General features: G+C 37.4%; 1 protein-coding gene across 1 annotated transcript in view; it reads right to left on the reverse strand.

Annotated features, from left to right (window-relative positions):
• LOC148833139 (adenylate cyclase type 1-like) overlaps positions 1-11,766 on the reverse strand; it is a 78,241-nt gene extending 66,475 nt beyond the window's left edge. The window contains exons 1-2 of the mRNA XM_088918832.1: positions 10,804-11,766; positions 2,038-2,187 (exon numbers count right to left, since the gene is read on the reverse strand). Coding sequence (XP_088774958.1) covers positions 2,038-2,187; positions 10,804-11,412 — 759 coding nt within the window. The 5' untranslated portion in view covers positions 11,413-11,766. The remainder of the gene's footprint in view (positions 1-2,037; positions 2,188-10,803) is intronic.
• Between the last annotated feature and the right edge of the window lie 8,374 nt (positions 11,767-20,140).

The raw sequence follows: 20,140 nt of genomic DNA on the forward strand, positions 1-20,140 counted from the left end.
AAGTATGTATCACACATAATTTATATTACAGTATATGTTAATTCTAAATGGACTATTTGATCAAAATATTAACTTTGGTCAAATAGGTGACTCTTCATTTGTTAATAATTAAATAAAACCACTTACAGCACAACTGAATTAATTCATATAAGATGAACTGTGCTAAACACATCTAATAGCAGTATTAAATATTAAATCAAAAGATAGATTTAAAATGTGCAAGTATACTGTATTTATATTTAAGGAACACAAGTAAATGCTTTTTCATCGATATCGGTTTCCATTTTCCAGTGCACATGCACTTTAATTTCTCAAATGCACACAATTATGATGAATCTTTCCCAGAAATAATACAGTATGGATTTTAAATTAAAATCACACGTTCCTCAATAAATTTAGAATATTGTGTACAACATTAAGTGGTTGATTTGTGCACTGAAGTTAAATTTCTACTGACATATATAGTATACTGTATATACGGTAGCATATGATTAAGTGTGATGATGTATATGATTTCATTTTAAGGCTCTGTGCCATAGTGGGATTTGGGCCACTAGCTATAATAATGACATTTAAAATGGCTTTTTTGTGGCTGTGAAAGCAAAACAGAAAGAATGTTGTCAAATGCCATTTGTGATAAAGGTTCTCCTAACATCAACAGTTAATGGTCATTTTAAAACAAAGTTTGTTTCTATTTACTGTATTCGTATTGAAATCATAAACTCAACTAACAGCTATCAAAATCTTAACTGAGCGACAGCCAAAAGATGTGTCATATTAACTACTGTGAGAAATGTTTGGGTCTTTAAAAAACTGTGACTTTTTTCTTTTAGACTTAAAATATGAAACAACCCCCACAACCGTAATGACAGGAGAGGGTGAGACAAAGAACACCTACAAAACTCCCTCTGAAATGTGCATTGTCTAGTTATGTGTTTCTTTTTACTCATAAAGCATGGACTGTGGTGTTAAGGTGCCTGTGGACTCGGGTCTTGCAGCTACCCTTCCTGACTTGTAGACACGGCCAGTCATGGTTTGTGTCCAGATACAGTGGGAGTCCAGTTGACTTCAGCCCATCGAACCCCAGCAACAGCTGTCCAGAGTCATACACAGCAACCATCTTTGGCTTCCAGCCATGTCAAGTGGGTAGTTGCCAAGCCTGTATTTGAGACTGCGCCTCCAAATGAAGGCTTCATCTCACGCTGCATACAGATGTTTTTACCAAGTGAGTCACTGACTTTCATACCCGAATGGCAAAACAGTCACTTGTCTCAGGTGTTTGTCTTTTGGTATGAACTCTTTTTATCACTATGGCTGTAAAAAATATAATATAAGAGGAGCTTTGAACGACTTTAACGTCCTAAAATCCTTCACTTTTACATTTTTTTGTATATACTGTAAAACATATGCAGAGCGTGAGGCAATTATGAAACCCATATAACATACATTATAATATATTATACTAATAAAATATCAGTGTCTATGTTTAATATACAGTGCATATGATAGGATAGAAAGAAATTAGAGCAAGAAAGAACACTAGAAACTGTGTAAGGATGGAATAGTGTGATTTTAATACACAAAACGGTGTTAGTTAGGACCATGAAAATTAAGGTATTTAATGCACTAATTCTCAATTGGCACTTAAATCTGTTGACAGGCATTTCTCCTGTTAAGTTACCAACAGTAAATAGCCTGAAATCTGTTTGAAAGGAGGCACTTGTGGAAATCTCTTTATGACAGAGGTAGTCTCCCTTCACAAAACGATTTGCAGGACATCACACCTTGCGGTGGGCTCACACTAAGGTTGAGGTGCCGCAGTTTTCTCTTCTGATTCTTCTGGTCTTTTCCCTAGTCGTTCTCTCTTTATTTTCACATCCGCTATGACACCGCAGTGCCGCCATTCGGATCTTTTGTAGGAGTGAAACGATACAGCTCTCTTGTAAAATGTCAGACGTGTGTTGTGCCTCAGTTCTAAACAGTCAACTACAACAGCAGTACAGTAGGCAGTCAGTGTAATTTGTTTATTGGACTCACCTGTTTCTCATTCTCATCCTCCAGCCTGAGTCTTTCCTCTATGCAGTTCCTTGCCTGAAGAAAGGCCTTTCTCTGGGCTCTTTCCGTGAGGATCCTCACAAATACTCCAGACAGGTTCACGCTTGTGAATAGGATTGCATTGGCCACCAGCTGTGAAAGAAAAAAGGAAGAAGGAAAATGTTCATTGCCTGGGGTAGATATCTATAAGGAACAAAAATGAGTCAAAACTATGAAAGTTGCACAGGCTAACTGCTGATTTAATAAAATTCTGCAAATGACTTTTTTGTGTTTACCCACTTTAACACAGTCACCCATGTTTCCAACTTTAGGATAATTATTGCTCTACAAGGTGCTGAGCTGTGCTTGTTCTGTTCAATTGACCGTAATGCCGACATGATATTAAGCAACAAAACCACAAAATTACAGTATCAACAAGGGTGAGGATGTGAATGTACTGTATCTTTAAATTTCTTTCCCTTCATCTCGTATCTTTGACAGGCTCTTAGCATTTGAATGACATGTATTCAACAGTAAAGAACAGAACCCGAACAATAAATAAAGGAGCTATTGTATTTCACCACTTAGTACGTTACAACTGGGAAGTATTAAAATACGTGAATCGTGAATCAGCACACATTATATGATTTCCCTTCTTCACATCTACGTCAATGGACACAAAATCTAAGAACAGGTCAGCTACAGAGAGTTGTTTTGCCTGATTCATTTCCACAACACTATCACTCACTTCTTAAATGGAAAGGAACAAAAACTACTGAAATATGTAAGATGACTGTGATCAGCTGTTCACAAAGCAGTAAAAATATGCTTTTTACTGTAAAAGTAAAAAAACAATTCTGCTGGTTCCACTCCAGAGCCTACAGAAGCCAAGTCGGAGTGCAAGCATGCTGAAGGGATTAGAGGATTAGTTCTTTGAGGCAGCTGTTTTAACTCCTTCATCGGAGGTTGGAAAATGATACTACAGCAGCTCCAAGAAAATAATTGGAAAATAAGACATAAAAAGTCATCAGCCATAAAACAAAGATGACCTCATTTTTCTTAAATACATAAAAGGACATGGACTTAAATATACAACATATACTCTTTGGTAAAAAGGGCTTTAGGTTTTTAGAGTCATGCACTAAATCCTTCTCTGCCCTCCCAGAAACAACAACCATCAGACTGTGATTTAGAATAGAGGGAGCATGCGTGCTTCACTGCTCCTGGGAAACCGGTAGACGTCCACTTTAACAGAAGCAGTCTGCAACTTTTCAAAAGTATACTACCTAATTAAGAGACCTAACAACACTGTAGGTGATCCACAAAAGGCAGAAGCAATTAGTTCCAGCACTTTGTACTTAAGAGTTGACTTCACCCAACCAAGCTGATTGGTTGCGAAGGTACTCAAGTTTTCAGAATCTCATGGTATATTCTGGGCTTTCATCTGCTTGCTGGGTGCTGGTGGTTATGCAAGTTGCTCCTTTCATGTTCCCTGCAAGGATCCAAGTTTGTCAGTCCCTGAAGAGCAAAAGACAATGCACCCCATGCTGGAATCATCAATATGACTGTCAGTAGGTAGAATTGTTTTATGTGCAACATTTATCCACAGTTGGACTAATTTATGTTGTTATTAAGTTTTTTTTAATAATTTAAACAGCAGCATCTACCATGTGGCATTTGACCAGGAATGGAATTCTTTCCCTCAAGCAAGGGGGCTCGGAGATGTACAAAACAGGTTGTGCACCAGCATTTTTACCCTTCGGTATACTTAACTACAGCCTTACTAAGCTAAATGGACCAAATTGCATCCTTTGGTTGGCCACCTTTTTATGTATTTTGGTTTTCATGCGCCTCAAAATTTGCACTTGTCTGTGTTGCGTGCCCTGCCTTGTGCCTCATGACTCCAGGATCCATGACCCCAACAGGGACTAAGCAACTTTCTAACACTGACGTTGGAAACGCCACATAAAAAAGTCAAACCTTTGAAGAAGATTTCCTAACACCTTTACTCCAGATAATGAAGAAGTATTCATCTGAATTTTACTACAGGCCAATTAAGAGTGGCAGCTTGGTTACCCTAAAAACCCTCTATTGCTATCACACAATGGAAGGCACAGAATAATTCCTTCATAGGACAGGAAGTCAGAAGGTGTGAAATTATGAAAAATTAAATGGTAGGCTTTAAAGCATTTCCCAACATATTATATAGGCTTTACAACTCATTTGGACCTCTCATGACGCATGACACAGACCCCTGATCATTAAGCTTTCCCCCTACCAAATCTGACATTTAGGTGAAATGTCTCAGCAGCTCAGTTGTTCATGAACAAAGGCTCAAGAGTTCTTAAATTCTGTAGCAAAAAGTAGCTTGCATTTACTCTTTTTTACCCATGGTACAGGATGGTACTGGTACAGTACTTTTGTTACTGGTATAGCTGGGGCCTATTGGGTCTATGGGATATTTTCCAACCTCTGCGTAAGGGAATGAAAGATCTTTATTCATAAACTCCTAACTGTAGAATTTTAATTCTCATTTAAAATCAGAGCGGTACCCACATATTAGAGTGATGCAAATGTACCAAAATTCATAAAAATGGAGGCAGAACAGAACCAGGAAACTACAGACCAACTGATCTTTCTTCTATAACTGGTAAAGGTATGGAAATATGGACTAAATATCAACACAACAGTGGCATTTTAAGAGATTATAAACATGAATTCAGAAATGAAAGGTTGTTTAACGTCCTATGATTCTTTAAACAAGCAAAATGGACAGTAGACAAGATGATAACCTATGATATGACACATTTACATTTTCAAAAAGCTTCTAATAAGATCCCTCATAGTGTACATAGTGGTTCTCCATTTAAAAAAAAAATAAAATGAATCAAAGGCAATACAAATTGATCATGAACTGGTTAACAAGCAGAAAACAATGTCTTATCTAAAGGGGCATAATCTCAAATTGAACAGATGCATGTGATTGTATAATGCAGGGATATACTTTTGGCCTGATGCCCTTCCTGATATAAATCAATCATTTAGAGTCTTATACAATTAGTAAACTAGTGAAACGTGCAGAAGAGATAAAAGAAGGAGAGAGACGAGCAGAAACAGTGGCAAAGAGTATAGAATTTGAATCCAGGGAAGTTACTGTATACTTAAACTTTCCAACATACAACATACTACTAAAACTCCATTCAGAATATTGTGTTCATTGTTGATTGCTATTGTCAAATAGGCTATTATAATGTTAACAAATGTCAAAAGAAAGAAGATAAGGATGATTTCTGGTTATTTCACACCCAATATTGAAACAAAGACACAGGATTACAATTGGAAACTACAAGAAAATTAATTTAGGACAGAGAACAGAAAACAATTCTTTACACAAAAAAAGTATGGAAGGGGCTTCCCAGCCCAATGGAAAAACTGTCTTTTAAGAAACAGCTAAATGAAGTGGCACTATGGTGACTTAGCTAATGAACTACTGTACCATACAGGGAAGTACCACATGGCCTCCTCTCTTTTTGCAGCCCTGTGTTCTTATGTCCACACTACCAAAGCTTTTTTTCAAAGCTTCAAATATGTCTTTAGACAGTGTGATCTGACAGGGTGTTTCCATTTTTTTCTATTCCCCTCAGTGCTCTGAAGATACTCTCAGGCATTTTTGTATCGAAAAACATTTTAAATATCCAACCTTGCAGATTCTCCTGAGCAGCTTTTCCACACAGGTGAGGTTCGCTTAGTTGAAAATCTACTGTAGCTCACATATTTTGTCTTTTGTAATTCTAACCCAGGAACTTAACCATTTAAGTGTGAACACTTTCCCACTGCTTCAGTTTGTAGTTCAATATTGGTAAGCAGCTGGCAGATGCAGGAAAAAAAGGAATTTATCCCAGTAAAAGCAGCCAGAGGAAAATAAGAAACCAGGCAATTGCAACTGGAATGGGTCTACATATTGTATTTTGCAGAACAGTTGTATGTGTTCTGCAACAGGAATACGTTTCCATGAGTTCCATTGAATCAGCAGCGAATTCACAGTGCAGTAATTCATGGGAACCTAAACCATAGAAAAGTTTCTTATTTCTTTACCAGCAGAAATGAGGAAATGTTTCCCTTAAAGCTCCCGTATTGTGTGAGCGTTTAGGTGTGGGTTCGTGAAACAAACCGCGCATGAAACTGTGTTTAAAACCAGTGACGGGTTTTGGGAGATAAGTTGGGAACATGGTTGGAACGGATACGCCATCTTCATTAAAAAAATGACATTGATGAGATCCATGGATCAATTACATGCTTACTGAGGGGCTAGAATTTTCTCAGATTCTTAATTTGTTATATATTTAGAAAAACGATGTATAGTGTAGTATTGAAAATCACTATGGAAGAAGAGTGAGTATATACAGCCATGCAAAATACTTGGGAGTGGATGATAACCAAGGGGATCTGGGAAAGCGCTGCTGCTAAGCACAGAAGGAAGAGGCTGTGGCTGAGATCTTCCTCCCGAGATTTTCCTTTCAAAATGCCATTTTATGTTGGTAGGCTTTTTTTTTATTAAATGTGTTAAATCAAAATCTTTTATTATGATTGTTATCAGTATACTGTACCTAAAGGCCTGTGTTGCAGCTTTAAGTAGGGCTATTTCTGCAGGGTGGATCTGCAGAAAGATGAAAAAAATCTTATTCTTATTCAAACTGTAAATTTAGGGCTAACATTTTAGACCGTACTTTAGGTACTGTTAATTTCAGTGTCAAATCAAATTTCACCACATACAAGAACTATCCATGGAAAAAGGCATAAGATGAGGGGAAGTCAAGTCCGCAAACCTGTGCTGACTCTTCGATAATCTTTTTGATAATTAGGACAGAAAGGACAAAAGTCAATTGAAATCTGGTTGATACTACTGTATGTCTATGGTACAGTATATTCAGCTGCTGGTGCTGTCGACACAGTATACAGGATGGCACATACAGTATTGGAATTAAAAAGTCAGCAGAACATTATCCACTTTCTGGTCTCTTTGAGAAAGTTAATACATTTACATGTACTGTAAATACATTTACACTTTCCCTAGAGAACAGATAGTACAATAGAACTCACAATGCCACATGAGGCATTAGATCTGTAGCTCACAACCTGGGTCAACTGAGGAGTCCCAGTCACAGTTTTAAGCAACATATGGGATGTGGGACTCATTCTGTGCTCTGAGTGAGTGTCTTGACTAGTTGAGCTACTTCTGATCCTGATTGTACCTTTCTCAAATTGTTTTTGTTTTTTGTTTTTCAGAAAACTTGCTGATCTGAGAAAATTGAAAGCTCAAAGATCAATTTTCATGTGAGTTTGCCAGAAACATAAATTACATGCATCACTTGCTTTCTTCTCAACCACATGACACTTTGTCCATTACAAACACTATAAAATGCCACCAAAACGTATTTCACATATTGTACTTGTAGTATCATGTTAGGACAAAATACATTGGTGCACAATACAGCAAACACTGGTTGTTTGTGCAACCTTCAGATTTACAGATTGCAAAGGCTGCAGCTAGCAGGCATTGCAATCCACTAAAGTCTTGCATTTACAGTATGACTGGCTCAGAAAGAATGATGCCCATGGTTTGGAATATTGCTTACGCAAAAGTGCTGTTTTATAATTCCTGTAGAACTGCTGGATTATGACTCCCATAAAACCTCTGGATTATAATTCCTGTAGAGCACTGTCTGTTCTTAAATTGATAAAAGCAATGATCTCTTCTACGACGTCAAATAGTCACAGGGAGAGTAAAAAGAATGGTCATGACAATTAATTTTTTCAAGTAGGAATTTAAATTGGGAAGCTGATTTTTAAGATCACAGTTTGGTATACTGCTTTCATTCTGAAACATATCTGCTACAGTGTTAGAATGTGGTTATTCAGTGAGACATTCTGAGTGGTGTATTTAAAAGGTATTTCCTTTAAAAATTATATTTTTCAATGATTATTGAAAAAAATATCATTATCAATTCTGAAATTCAAAATTCCAAACTTATTTGTGAAAATCTGTAACAGTTTTGAAAATTTAAAGTACATGTTGCAACTGGTAAAATGTTTTTTTTTACAAGAATGATGATTATCATCAATCATTTAATGTTTTTACAGGCATTTTTCTAATTCTGTGTCTGTTTCTTTTTCACACCATTTTTTTTCCACGAGTTCACCCTATAATGAAATGATCCACATCTCAGTTTCAGGGATCTGGGGTTGCATCTGGCTCTGTGAGGAGTCTGCATGTTCTCTCCTCCTCTGCGTGGGTTTTCTCTCTGGTGCTCTGACTTCCTCCCCCATTCCAAAGACATGCTGTCCAGGTTTTAACCAGTGTCCCTGAATTGCTCTCCTCCTACAGGTGTGAGTGAATGAGATGAACAGGTGCTTCTTCAAGGGTGTAGTCCTGCCTGCCACCCTGTGCCAGACAAGTTTGGCTTTGACTCAAAAGGGATAAATACTGTAACTCCTTATGTGCCAAACAAATAGTAGTTCAGCACAACTTGACTTAAACATACTGTACCTGTCCTTCACAGTAAGGTAGACATGACACTTTAATGTTTGGCACCAGAGTTGATTTCTTAAAACTGTTTCATAACGATAAATAAATGCCTTTTTTAATTGAGAGACACAAATTATGCTAAGAAGATGTATAACCTGTTTCCAATGCGTGCAATACAGTTCGATCAGTAGTGGTATCATTAGTCATGACACTCCTAGCAAATCAAGGTCACAGACAAAGATCTTATAATTAGTCACAATAATGAATAGTCTCTAGATGATACTGTATAGTATATGTTTTGATTTGACTTCCTTACATTATCTGTCTGTAATTCATTTTAAGATATGCAATCATTATTTTTCCCTTTAAAAGACATAAAATAGTGTGTTGGTGTAAATCCTTTACATTGTCTCCAAAAATAAAATCATGAGTCTATCATTAATGTATAATCATAATTTTATTTTGTCATAATTCTCTTCTGCACCCATATGCCTGGTAAGAATAAGACAAGTCTCTAATGAAATTCAATTTTTTTCTTTATTGCCCTTTTATGTGCAGGAGAATAGAATGTAAGGTGATATTTAGAGCAACTTTTTAAATATATACAGTACATCAACATCTTTAATCTTTTAAATTCGGTTTTAATTAACTAGAAGAAAGCAATTTGTCAACACTTTACAATAAGTGGCTGTTCATGTCTAATTATCAAGCAACAGGAAGAGTAATATGATTAGGTGCATGCATACAATATATCGTGTCTCAAAATGCATTTTATCTTATCTCCACTGGAAATGCTATATTATTTCACTTTAACATTGCAGATACAGTACTGTACGTGTTGTAAAGCTTAACCAGCAATGTTTGAAATCTCTTCATACTTGATGTCGTCATTTTGACGGGTTTTTTTTGAAGATACAGTAGGTATTAAAATAGTGTGCATTTTCCACTTTTGGGTTTGCCGTGTACAATTCCATGTGGTGTCGTGTCTTTAGAAAGACGTAGGTTTTTGTCTACGGCAGAAAATGAGTATATCGGGCACACCACTCCGAGCAAGGCGGTGTGCAAGGCGAGGGGTTCCCCTCGGAGCTGTCCAAGGATACCTCGGCCCCGACCTTAACACCCCTTGCATATGCACGCTGGACGCCTGCCAGGCAAGACCGCGTTGATCCTGGACCCTTCGTCGACAGCAGCTAAACTGAGACCGCTTTGACGTGAGACTGGTCTGAAACCCAAACCTCTTGAGGTGAAGGTCATGAAGGAGCGCCGAATCACCATGACCGACCACTTCAACTTAAAAAGCGTTGTTGTTACTTTAGCAGTGGACATCGAAAAATACCTTTACAGCAGTGCAGTGCACGAACCCCGTCTTGAAACAGCATGTATCTTTAATTATTAACCATGTACTTCGGATTATTGAGTGTGATATCGGCAGAAAGAATCTTGCACTTCAACGTAATAAAATCGTTTACAGTACGTCCACTTAAATCTTTAAAAGATAATTTGCACATCAACGTTAATTATATGGCACTTAGAAAAGGATCCGGCTCTGTAAATTTATGAAGACAGGATGGTGATAAAGGGTCTGGGGAAACCTTTCTCGATAATCGTGTTTTCTTTACAGAATGCTACAGTATGTAAAACATGATGTTGTAGTATTAATAGTACCCGCATTCGTATTAAAACCGTTACCCCCAAAATTGCATTGTTTGAATTTTATTAACCCGGGCTGCAAAAAACTCTTATTTAATGACAACTGGTCAATCTTCTCTTGAATTTTACATACTGTAGTATGTTAAAACGCATAATGATGACCATTTTTAATAGTCTTCAACAAACAAAAAAATATAGCACATATGGTCAGTACCACTGAGTTCATCGTGGAATTTGCCATTAACACCATAAAACAACGCAAAGAAGACCGCGTTGTTGTTGTTGTTGTTGTTGTTGTTGTTAACTTTCACATGACCGATGTGTATTTTCCTCTGCGCAAACACAAGCCCTAAACCGCGCTCCGGGTCACCTAATCTTTGCGCGCTGAGCTGTCCATCTCCCCTAGGTGCTGAAGTGACCTGTGCCTGAGTCAGGTTATTTAAATCCTTTTGAGAAGCGGGCTATATTTACAGACGCCCGAGGAAGGAAATCTCGGTGTTTTCTTTATATAATATCCGATTTTGACTAGGAGGACTGGTTAATCTAAAGGAGGCAATGGCATGAAGTACTGAAAAGTCGAGACGGAAACTTACCGTTTTCCACAGCCGCTGTCTTTTGGCTGTCACTGATGTCGCCGAGACGATGATATGCGATACGGCCACCATAAGTCCAAATACTATGGCTAGCAGCGTCCGCACGGGTAGAAGGGAATAAGCGACAAATGTCACCAGCATGAGCTGCCACATTCCCTGCTCTGGAGATGTCGGTGGCTCCACGCCGTAAGCTCCCAGAGAAAAAGGACAACAGAGGAAAGAAAAAGTAAAGCCGAAGAGCAAAGTCAGCTTCACGATCTGCTGGAGCTGAGTCACCTGCAGGTACTTGACATTAGTTACAATGAACAGGGAGACGAAAATAATGCAGTGCACTGGATGGGATCCCTTGGAGATGGTCAGACTGGGTCCAGACAGCAGTTCCACCAGAGCCAAAGTGGAAGTCATAATGATCAAAATCGCAAGGGCTTTCAGGGTAGAGGTCTGCTCCAGTTTCAGGTTGTAATTTTGGAACAGAGACTCCAGCTCCTTGCAGTCGAACTCGTCCTCGCAGGCGATCGCGTTCAGAGGGGATCCAGGGGGACAGTGGGTTTTCTTCCTCCGGGTCTTGACTTTCTGAAACGGAATTTCCTCCATGTCAGTGCCATTCATAAACCGAAATCAATTCGCTACCTCCCCCGCTGTCTTACCCCTTTCATGCAAACCGCTGAAAGCGCACCCGGCGAGACCAAAAGCGTCCTGGATATTAATGGCTGGAGCAATGACAGCGTTATTCCAGACCCTCAAATCTAATCTCTTGATGCGCTCCACATCCACAGGTTGATATCTGTTCTGGTAAGGAGGGAAAGAGTAACACACGAGATGTGGAAGCTACTGTTCCCTTTAGAGAATGCTCCAAAAAGTCAGGCGCATACAGTTCCTCGGTTTACTCAGCTCTAGAAATAGGTTAAAAGATAGCAGAGCAGAGGGTGATCCCGTTCTGTATCCACGAGCATTTCACTGGGCTCAGATTGGATCACGCCTGCGCAATATAAGATTGAGAAACAAGGCACGTCTCAGCAACTGTGGCAGATTGACAAGACAACACAAAGATTTGACAAAGAGCCACACATAAGGATTCAGTATATTTACATTCGTTCCAGTGTTTATTTTTAAGCAAATCCGTATGAGCGTCTCAGACAACAGTATTAACCATATATAACGCGTAGCACACATCTTACAGTGCGGTTATTATTTCTAATAATAAAATAACTGGAATTATCATCATCACCATCACATTCCTCTTCATATTTTATTTTCTGGTGGTTTACGTTGTTATTAATAAGAAACGTTTGCTTTCTTGTTTAAACTGAGGACTACAAGAACCATTAGCACTTGCAAGAACCTAAAAATAAAATAAAATAATAGTCATCTGGATTAATTCTGAATTTACATTTCCTTCGCACATTAACTATTAGCATAAAGATTTCTATGACCTTTACAATAGAGACAGAATGGCACTCGATATATTTTCTCGTATGAACGATGTGTCAGGTTCGGTTTTATGTAGATTTGCAGTATTATATTCAGAACATTTTATGCCCTACAATCAGTGTGAGATACATGCGTTGAAACAAGGTATTGCGTGGGTATGTATTAACCACGCAAGAGTGACTGTAAAAGTCCTGCTTAGCGCCGGAAACTACTGCTACAGCAGCTGTTCCTTGTAGATGAAGACTGACGGTAATTAATAACTTTCTCCGAACTTGTTTATTGCAAACAATCACAGAACGTGGAAAAGTAAACTCCTACAGAAGCGTTCCATCTGATTAGGAAAACCGTCTGAATATCACGTGATGCTGGATAGATGTAATTTAACTGACAATACCGGACTTATATACTGTATACCAGACAAACGCTGGATAATTCGGAAATTATAATATTAGTTTGTTGGGTAACAATACTATTTTCAGAGAAACGATTGCCACAGAAATATTACGTCTTATAATACGCGACAGAAGCCAATTAAGCTTCCATTCGGCCGAAATGATAAGAGTTACGTGTTTGTTTTCTGCAAAAACAATCAGTAGTGGGTGGACCTGTAGTGTATTCTAGGCTTCCAGCCTTTGGTTTTACACCCCAGGCTGGAATATCCCTGCAAAGCATTTGCATAAGTCTGCTTAATGCTACTTAGTATATGGCTCAATTGTAACTATAAATAAACAGGCAATTGCTTTGGCTTAGTAGAGCTACCTAATTCCCCCTTTCAGACTCCCAGCATTATTCACTTGGTCAAACTTTTTTGATCCAGGTTACATAAACCTCTTGTTAACATTTGGCTTAAATACAGTAATAGTTTTAGAAAACTGTACTGCTATCTAGAGTTATACTACATTTTTCTATAATTATTTCTAATTATATAACATATATGTAATTATGATTCATTGTATTAATCCGTCCATCCAGCCGTTTTCTAGCTGCTCTGTCCAATACAGGGTCTCAGGGGAGCCGGAGCCTACCCCAGCAAGCAATGGGCTCAGGGCAGGATACGCCGTGGACGGGACGCCAGTCCATCACAGGGGACACACAGACACAAGAACACACACACTCACACCAGGGCCACATTCTCCAGAAGCCAATGAACCGACCAGTATATCTTTGGAGGAAGACAGGGCTCCCAGAGGACACCCACATGGAGATAACATGCAAACTCCACACAAAGGTAGCAATGTAAACCACTACACAGCATACATGATTATTAATTATATGTAATTATGTAGTTATAATATACAGTATATAACTTATTATATACTGTATATTAATCTATACATCATAATATATGCAGCATTGAAAAATGAGTGAGTAGTTGTGTTTAAATCAGCACTTCAAAAACATTAGTAATTTTTGTATGGAAAATAATAAAAATATTACAGCTGATGTGCGCCTATATATAAGAATATATGTATGAGAATCTTAATTTTAATTAATTAATGTTCGGTTTTTTAATTACATTTAAAATGTAGTTTAATTTTTCTTTGACCGTTGTGAATTCAAACTACGTTTTACGTCAGAAGTGTTTCCATATATACCTTTTAGTGGTCTCAAACAATGAATGAGCTGTTCAGAAAGAACTTCCTCAAAACAGACCACAAAATTAATCTCTGCCTTCATAATGGATCCGTCATTATTTTACAAGGATATTAATGTTTTTGTTTTGAAGGAATTTAAGGAAGCAAAAGGATTTCACTAAGTGTCCTCTTTCAAGTGCCTTTTGAAAATGATTAAGCTTGGCTTCAACAGACACCACACAATCTAACAGGTCACAAATCTTTTGACCCCTCCCCTGCAGGCAAACATCAGAGACTTTCAAGTCTCCTATAAAAATTCAATGGAAGAAAATTGGTGTTATCTCTGAAGAATGCCAAAACACCTTTCTGTATTGGTATGGATTTTCACTTTGGTAGAATTCTGTACTCACGCGGACCAAAAGATGCTTAGAAAAAGAATTGATCATTTCTGTTGTTTGCTCACAACTACATCTCATTGTGAAGTGATCCCCAGAAGAGTGATACTACTGTACCAGTCCTGTGGAAAAGTGAACAAGCACATGGCCATTGCTTGTTTCTCCACGTTTGTCACTGACGTTTGCTCAAAGAATCGTCTGTTGAATTCAACACTGATATGAAATGACACACTACGAGGCAAAAACAATCTCACTTTATCGAGGGGCAATCTCGTCTGATTATTGTTTGAAACCTTTTGGGAACTTGACATCAAAGTCGCTGTGTTTCATCTGAAAGTGCTATCTAATGTTTCTCCTCTTTATTATACCAACTATACAAAATGTGTACATTAGATGTCTTGAAATTGCTACAAAATGTGGAGTAGAAATGATATATTTCACATATATTAACTTATGGTATAGCTGATGTAACGATTATGTAAAAATGTGTGTTTTGAAAACAAGCTTATCATTGAGATATGTGATTACACCCTTATAGCAGATATTACTATACATACTGTAGATAAGGTAGACAAAGTGTCAACATTTATCTTGAATCTTTAAAATTCTTGAATGAAGATAGAGCCTCGGCTTTAACAACATGGCTGGACAGCACCTTTTGGGGGGTTGTGGAAAGTCTGACATATACTTTGATGCAATCAGTGCTGTACTTTGTTTTGTGGATTTTTTTTAGATGGTTAATGCTTGCATTTCTGGTCCAGAGATTTCTGACTGGTCAGTGTGTCGCGTCTCTTGTCATAATCGGTGACAAGAAACATTGTAGGTTTACTCTTTCTCTTTGGGGGGGAAAAAAAACGATCTGGGATTTGTTTTTGGACTGCCATCAGTGCTCTGTTAAACTCGACAAGAGCTACCCTATCTGGACTGGCCTATCACTGTACAGGGTTTATCATATCTAGCTCAATGGCCTTCTGTGGAACCAATTTATTAATTTATTTGTCAGCCAAAACCATATATCCACTTTTATTTTGCAGTTGTTGCTTCCATTTTGCATCCCGTTCAAGGCTTCAGTTGAATCCATGCAACATTTTAAACATGCCGACTGGATCTTTCTGTGGATCACTGAACATACTGTACTGTATGTTGTCTCCATACACAACCATAATCTTCTCATAGTTCTCAATGCAAGCAGTGGCCCCCTGACCATAACGACCAGGAGCAGGAGGCGATGGGGTGGAGGAGGAATGCAAGGGATGATATCTGAAAAAGAAATGTTTGTGTGAGCCATCTATTGCTAACATTGGTAATGATTATGATTTAAAACAACCCAGTAAATCTGACTCATTTGTCATTATCACTCTTAAACATCAGTTAAGTACAGTACCTCCATTGAATGGCAATTGACATGTCTGTTAAGAGACATTTTAGATTTAATATGAACACCGTACACTCACTTCTGTACACTCACTTGATTTTGATTTTGGATTTAACAGGTTTTCAAAGATCTTCAGGTGTTGTTGTTTAAAAGAGATCTAAAAAAAACATGAAGGCAGTTCTCATCCTCCTCCATGACCTGCTTGGACACAATTATTTCTGTTCTGTCAATTATCATAATGATGTATTGATCAGTCTTTGATGGCAAAGCTTAACAATATTAAGCATCCACAGTTCCTGGGCCATGCAAAGATTAATCTCTGAATTTTAAAGAATATGGCCATGTTAAATGGTGTGATTGATTTTGATTTTTAATCCAAAGCTTGAAGCCTCTTCAACATGCATGTTCCTGAATTTAGGGACCCAAAGATCAAATCTTTGCAGAAGGTTTAAATATGACGACTGGCATTTGAGACATAACGATATCAAGGTTTTATTTTTTACGTGGATAGGAAATATGCTCTCATATTGATTATATTTCTGTGTTGCAGTATGATCAGGTTTTGTAGTTTTTTGACACTCCAGGAATCCCACAAGCGAAACCTTTGGGTTTGATCTTTCTTACATCGAAAAGAGGACCTTGTAAAGTTGGAAATGTGAAAGACTTTACAGATTCATTCATATTTTTTCATGTTTTCTGCTGCATTTTGCAGAAGCATATTGCTGCAACATGGGGCGGGAAGACACATTATTCAATGCACTTTTTATTTTGTATAGTGTCCTTTGCTCAAGCCGCAGCAGTGCTTTCACAAATCGTTAATCAGTACAAGCTCATCAGAGCAGTCAGAACAACTGTTAGACAGAGGAGAGAAAGAGAAAAACTCCCAAAGGTGAAAAATAAAACTCTGGGGGTCCAAGGCCTAATGTTGTTTAGAATTAAGCCAGACACCTCATTTTAATGATATACTTAAGTCATAAAAATGGAAGTGTGTGCCTTGTTTTCTCCAGATAATTGTTGTTATAGTGAAATATTCTCTCATTTGGTTTAATCTGCATGGTGCCATTGCACTTCAGCTGTATGTATTTATTTTGTTCTGTTTTTTAAAAAAATAATTAGATTGTAAAAAATGCATTCATTTTTATCCTGCCTTTTAGATCACCAAATAACATTTTTTTTAACTTAACCAATACTTAGTTAATGAGAATATTTGGTTTGCTAGAATCTTAGATTTAGAATTCCAAGTGAAATAATCATTGAGGGTTACTTTATGATTTTGACATACAGTACTTATTAAATCTCCATCGCTTGTTCATTTTTATTTAATAGTTTTATAGTTAGTTATACACCGAATTAGTGATGGACTGCTCTGTTGGTTCATTATGGCATTTGGAATCGTTACAAACTCATTTCAATACATTTGAAAGCATTGAAACCAGATGACAGATTTCTCTGAGAAAAACAAGTAAATCAATCGAAATGCTGGTAATATAGTACTCAAATGATGACTGCTTGTATTGATCCCAATATTTAGTTCCAATAAAATTCATAAAACTCAGCCAAGGTTTTTGTTGTATTTGAACATTGATGCATCATTTTTGGAGTTTTCTCACTGTGAAAAATATCACATTTTCTAGAACGTAAAATGCCGCGTTCATTCCCAATCAGAGTAAAACAGAGTGTCCTTCAGAGCTCAATTAAATTTTCTTTACCGCAGGGAACCTGAAAAAAATAACTCTTAATTCTGAGAACACACTTCCTAATAACCAATAAAAAGGTTGAAAAAAACCTCACTGGTCACCCTTAGGGAAGCAAGATGACTCTGCCAGGTGTGACCTGTAATTTGGTGGCAGAAAGAGGGATTTTTATCCATATCTTCCCACCTCTTTCCCATCCCCCAAAGGGAGCTACCAGGAATAGCACTCAGACAGGCAAGCACGCTTGACAGCCTTGTTACTGCTGAGCAAACAGAGGTGGTTTAAAAGCAATCCAGCAGTTGTGAGTGACATAACAAAAACCTAAGCAGACACCCCCTGTACTGAGTAATGGTGCTGTATGCAAAAAAAAAAAAGTCATACAAATCTTCACAATCCCAAATAATGGAATAAAAACACAAATTAAAATATTTACAAAAAAAACCATACACCTGACGTTTTCCTAAGGCAACATTTAATTTTGACGTTTCTGCTTAAATCAGCCATAACGTAAATTTCAGATTACAGTTTTTGGGTCTGAATTCTGAAAGACTGAAAAGAGTCGGTAAGCATGCAATCTTTTACCATCTAAACTACTTGTTTGGTTGATTTTTCCCCATTATTTCTATTTCTATTTTGCTTGGTTCTTGCTCCCTGAAATTGTTTATTCCATATGTCTATTGCAATGCAGGAGTTCAAGGACCTGTGTACCAAAAATAGGCTCCAAATACAGATCAATTTCATGTCATTAGGATCATGTGCTAAACACAAGAATTTACATTGTCAGTCTCACAAGACTTCTAACATTCTGACAGGTCATGTTCACGAGATTGGAAGGGTGGCATGACGGAGATGCTTTGGAGCATACAATGCCAAAACATTTTCTGATCCTTGTTTTTGTTTCACATTTAAGTTCCTCCTTAATCTGTTTTTCATGACTATTCCGATACGGTATATACACAGTATACAGTAAATATATATATTAAAATTGTTGTTTTTTGTTCTATAAGTTACACATGAAATTCATGCTGTATTGTGATCACAGTTAGATTTTTCTAAAAATACAGTATCACACCAGAATAATCTGGTATTTAAAATGTCAAACCCAAATATGTCATCAGTATTTTGGCTCTTGGAAAAATACTCTGCCTTTTCTGTGGTCATTTTTTAGTTCAGAAGTCATAAACAAGATAATTCTTTGAATTCTTTATATATAGAGAATACGATAAACAGACAATCCATGAGCTAGTACTGTAGCTTGAGTCTCTAATGAAATAAATATTATTACGACATAAATTATGGAATTTGACTGATGCGTCCTTTTTTAATTTTGGAGGGAACTGTGGATTTTCAACAACTTAATATTACATTATGATGACATAATATAATAATGCTTTTAGAAGCATCAATTTATATTTTTAGCAGGAAATATAAATGATCAATTTTCAAACGAAACAATAGGATTAGCTTTAACCTAAAGGAGGAAAATCTACCGGTATGGTTTGTACAGCAAAAGTCTAGGGAACCAGGATTTGAATTTCACTGATTTAACCTCATGTCTCTAAACTAGAATTGTGGTCTGGCATACAGTTTATTTTATAGATGGAGTATTGCCATTAAAAGTCAGTAAAAAACAACAGGATATCTCCAGAAGATTTGGCAGCTTTGAATATACATTGTGATTTGATAGACTGTTTAGTTGCCTCTTGATTATTTTTTGCAATAAAAGGTTACAGAGCTAGACCACAAATAAAGTGCTACTTACGTGTCTTCACTGTAAAAATGGAAAACATATCAATAGAGTGTTCCCATTAGAGCTTCTTAACCTGCTGTTTCAGTTCTTACTGTCTCTGTTTGTGTGGTAATTGTATTGCACTTCCAGTTTGTGCTTGGCTCTGTGTTATTTAATTTAAATGCAACTGGTTTCTGCCTTACTGTATCTACACCATTGTTTTGTTTTCAACCAACCATCAATCAATCAAATATTAAAAAAACAATACATTTTATTCTTATGTACTGTAGTATAATGACCTTTAATCAGCGCATTCTCGATGCTTTTGACATAAACAATGAACAGTACAGGAGCAGAAGGTATGACAGAATAATAAAAATACATACAATTCTAACATTAAAAGAAAGAATTATGTTAGGAATTGAGGCCAAGTAAGTCTTGAGGTGAGATCTGCAAACAGCAGCAGAGGGTGTGTTTTTGATAAGATCTGGAAGTGCACCCCACAGAATGGGGGGTGCTTCTGAAAATGCTCAATCCCCTAACATGTGCTGGAAGTCCCTGGAGCACCGAGGAGCCTACAGGCAGCTGAGTGAAGTGAGCGGCCTGGGGCAAGCTGTATGGGGACAGTGACACACGAAGGTACTCGTGTCAGGAGTGTTTACCTACACTTGCACTCTACTTTCACTTGCTGTGTATTCCACAGTAATACAGTAGGTGTCTTATGCACTGTATATCTGCTAATCAAATAAATAATAGTTATTTGCACTCCTACGGAGAGTTCGACTCCACCCTGAACTGTTCCAGTCTCTGAGGAAAAATACACATTGGGAGTAGTGCGTAATTTTGGAAGCATTAATAATTCAGTGAAGGTTCCTGGAATCAGAAGATCACTGTGGATAAGGAATGCAGTTCAATCTGATTTCTTCACTGGCTGCCTATTCTATGTGGTGCGGAAAGCTTAGAAGATCTGATATGGCATGGGTAGTGTCAGTTTAATACGGTGCTGTATAATGTGCTGCACTGTCTTGTACTGTATATGAAGCCTATAATGAAGAATGTTCACTGGAAAGGTGGGACATCCTCTTCAGATGCTTCGTATGCATCATGGAGTGAAGTGACAATCTAGTTTAGAGATTCTT

The sequence above is a fragment of the Atractosteus spatula genome, chromosome 6 (genome assembly GCF_055471065.1).
Source record: "Atractosteus spatula isolate fAtrSpa1 chromosome 6, fAtrSpa1.hap1, whole genome shotgun sequence".
Lineage (NCBI taxonomy): Eukaryota > Metazoa > Chordata > Actinopteri > Semionotiformes > Lepisosteidae > Atractosteus > Atractosteus spatula.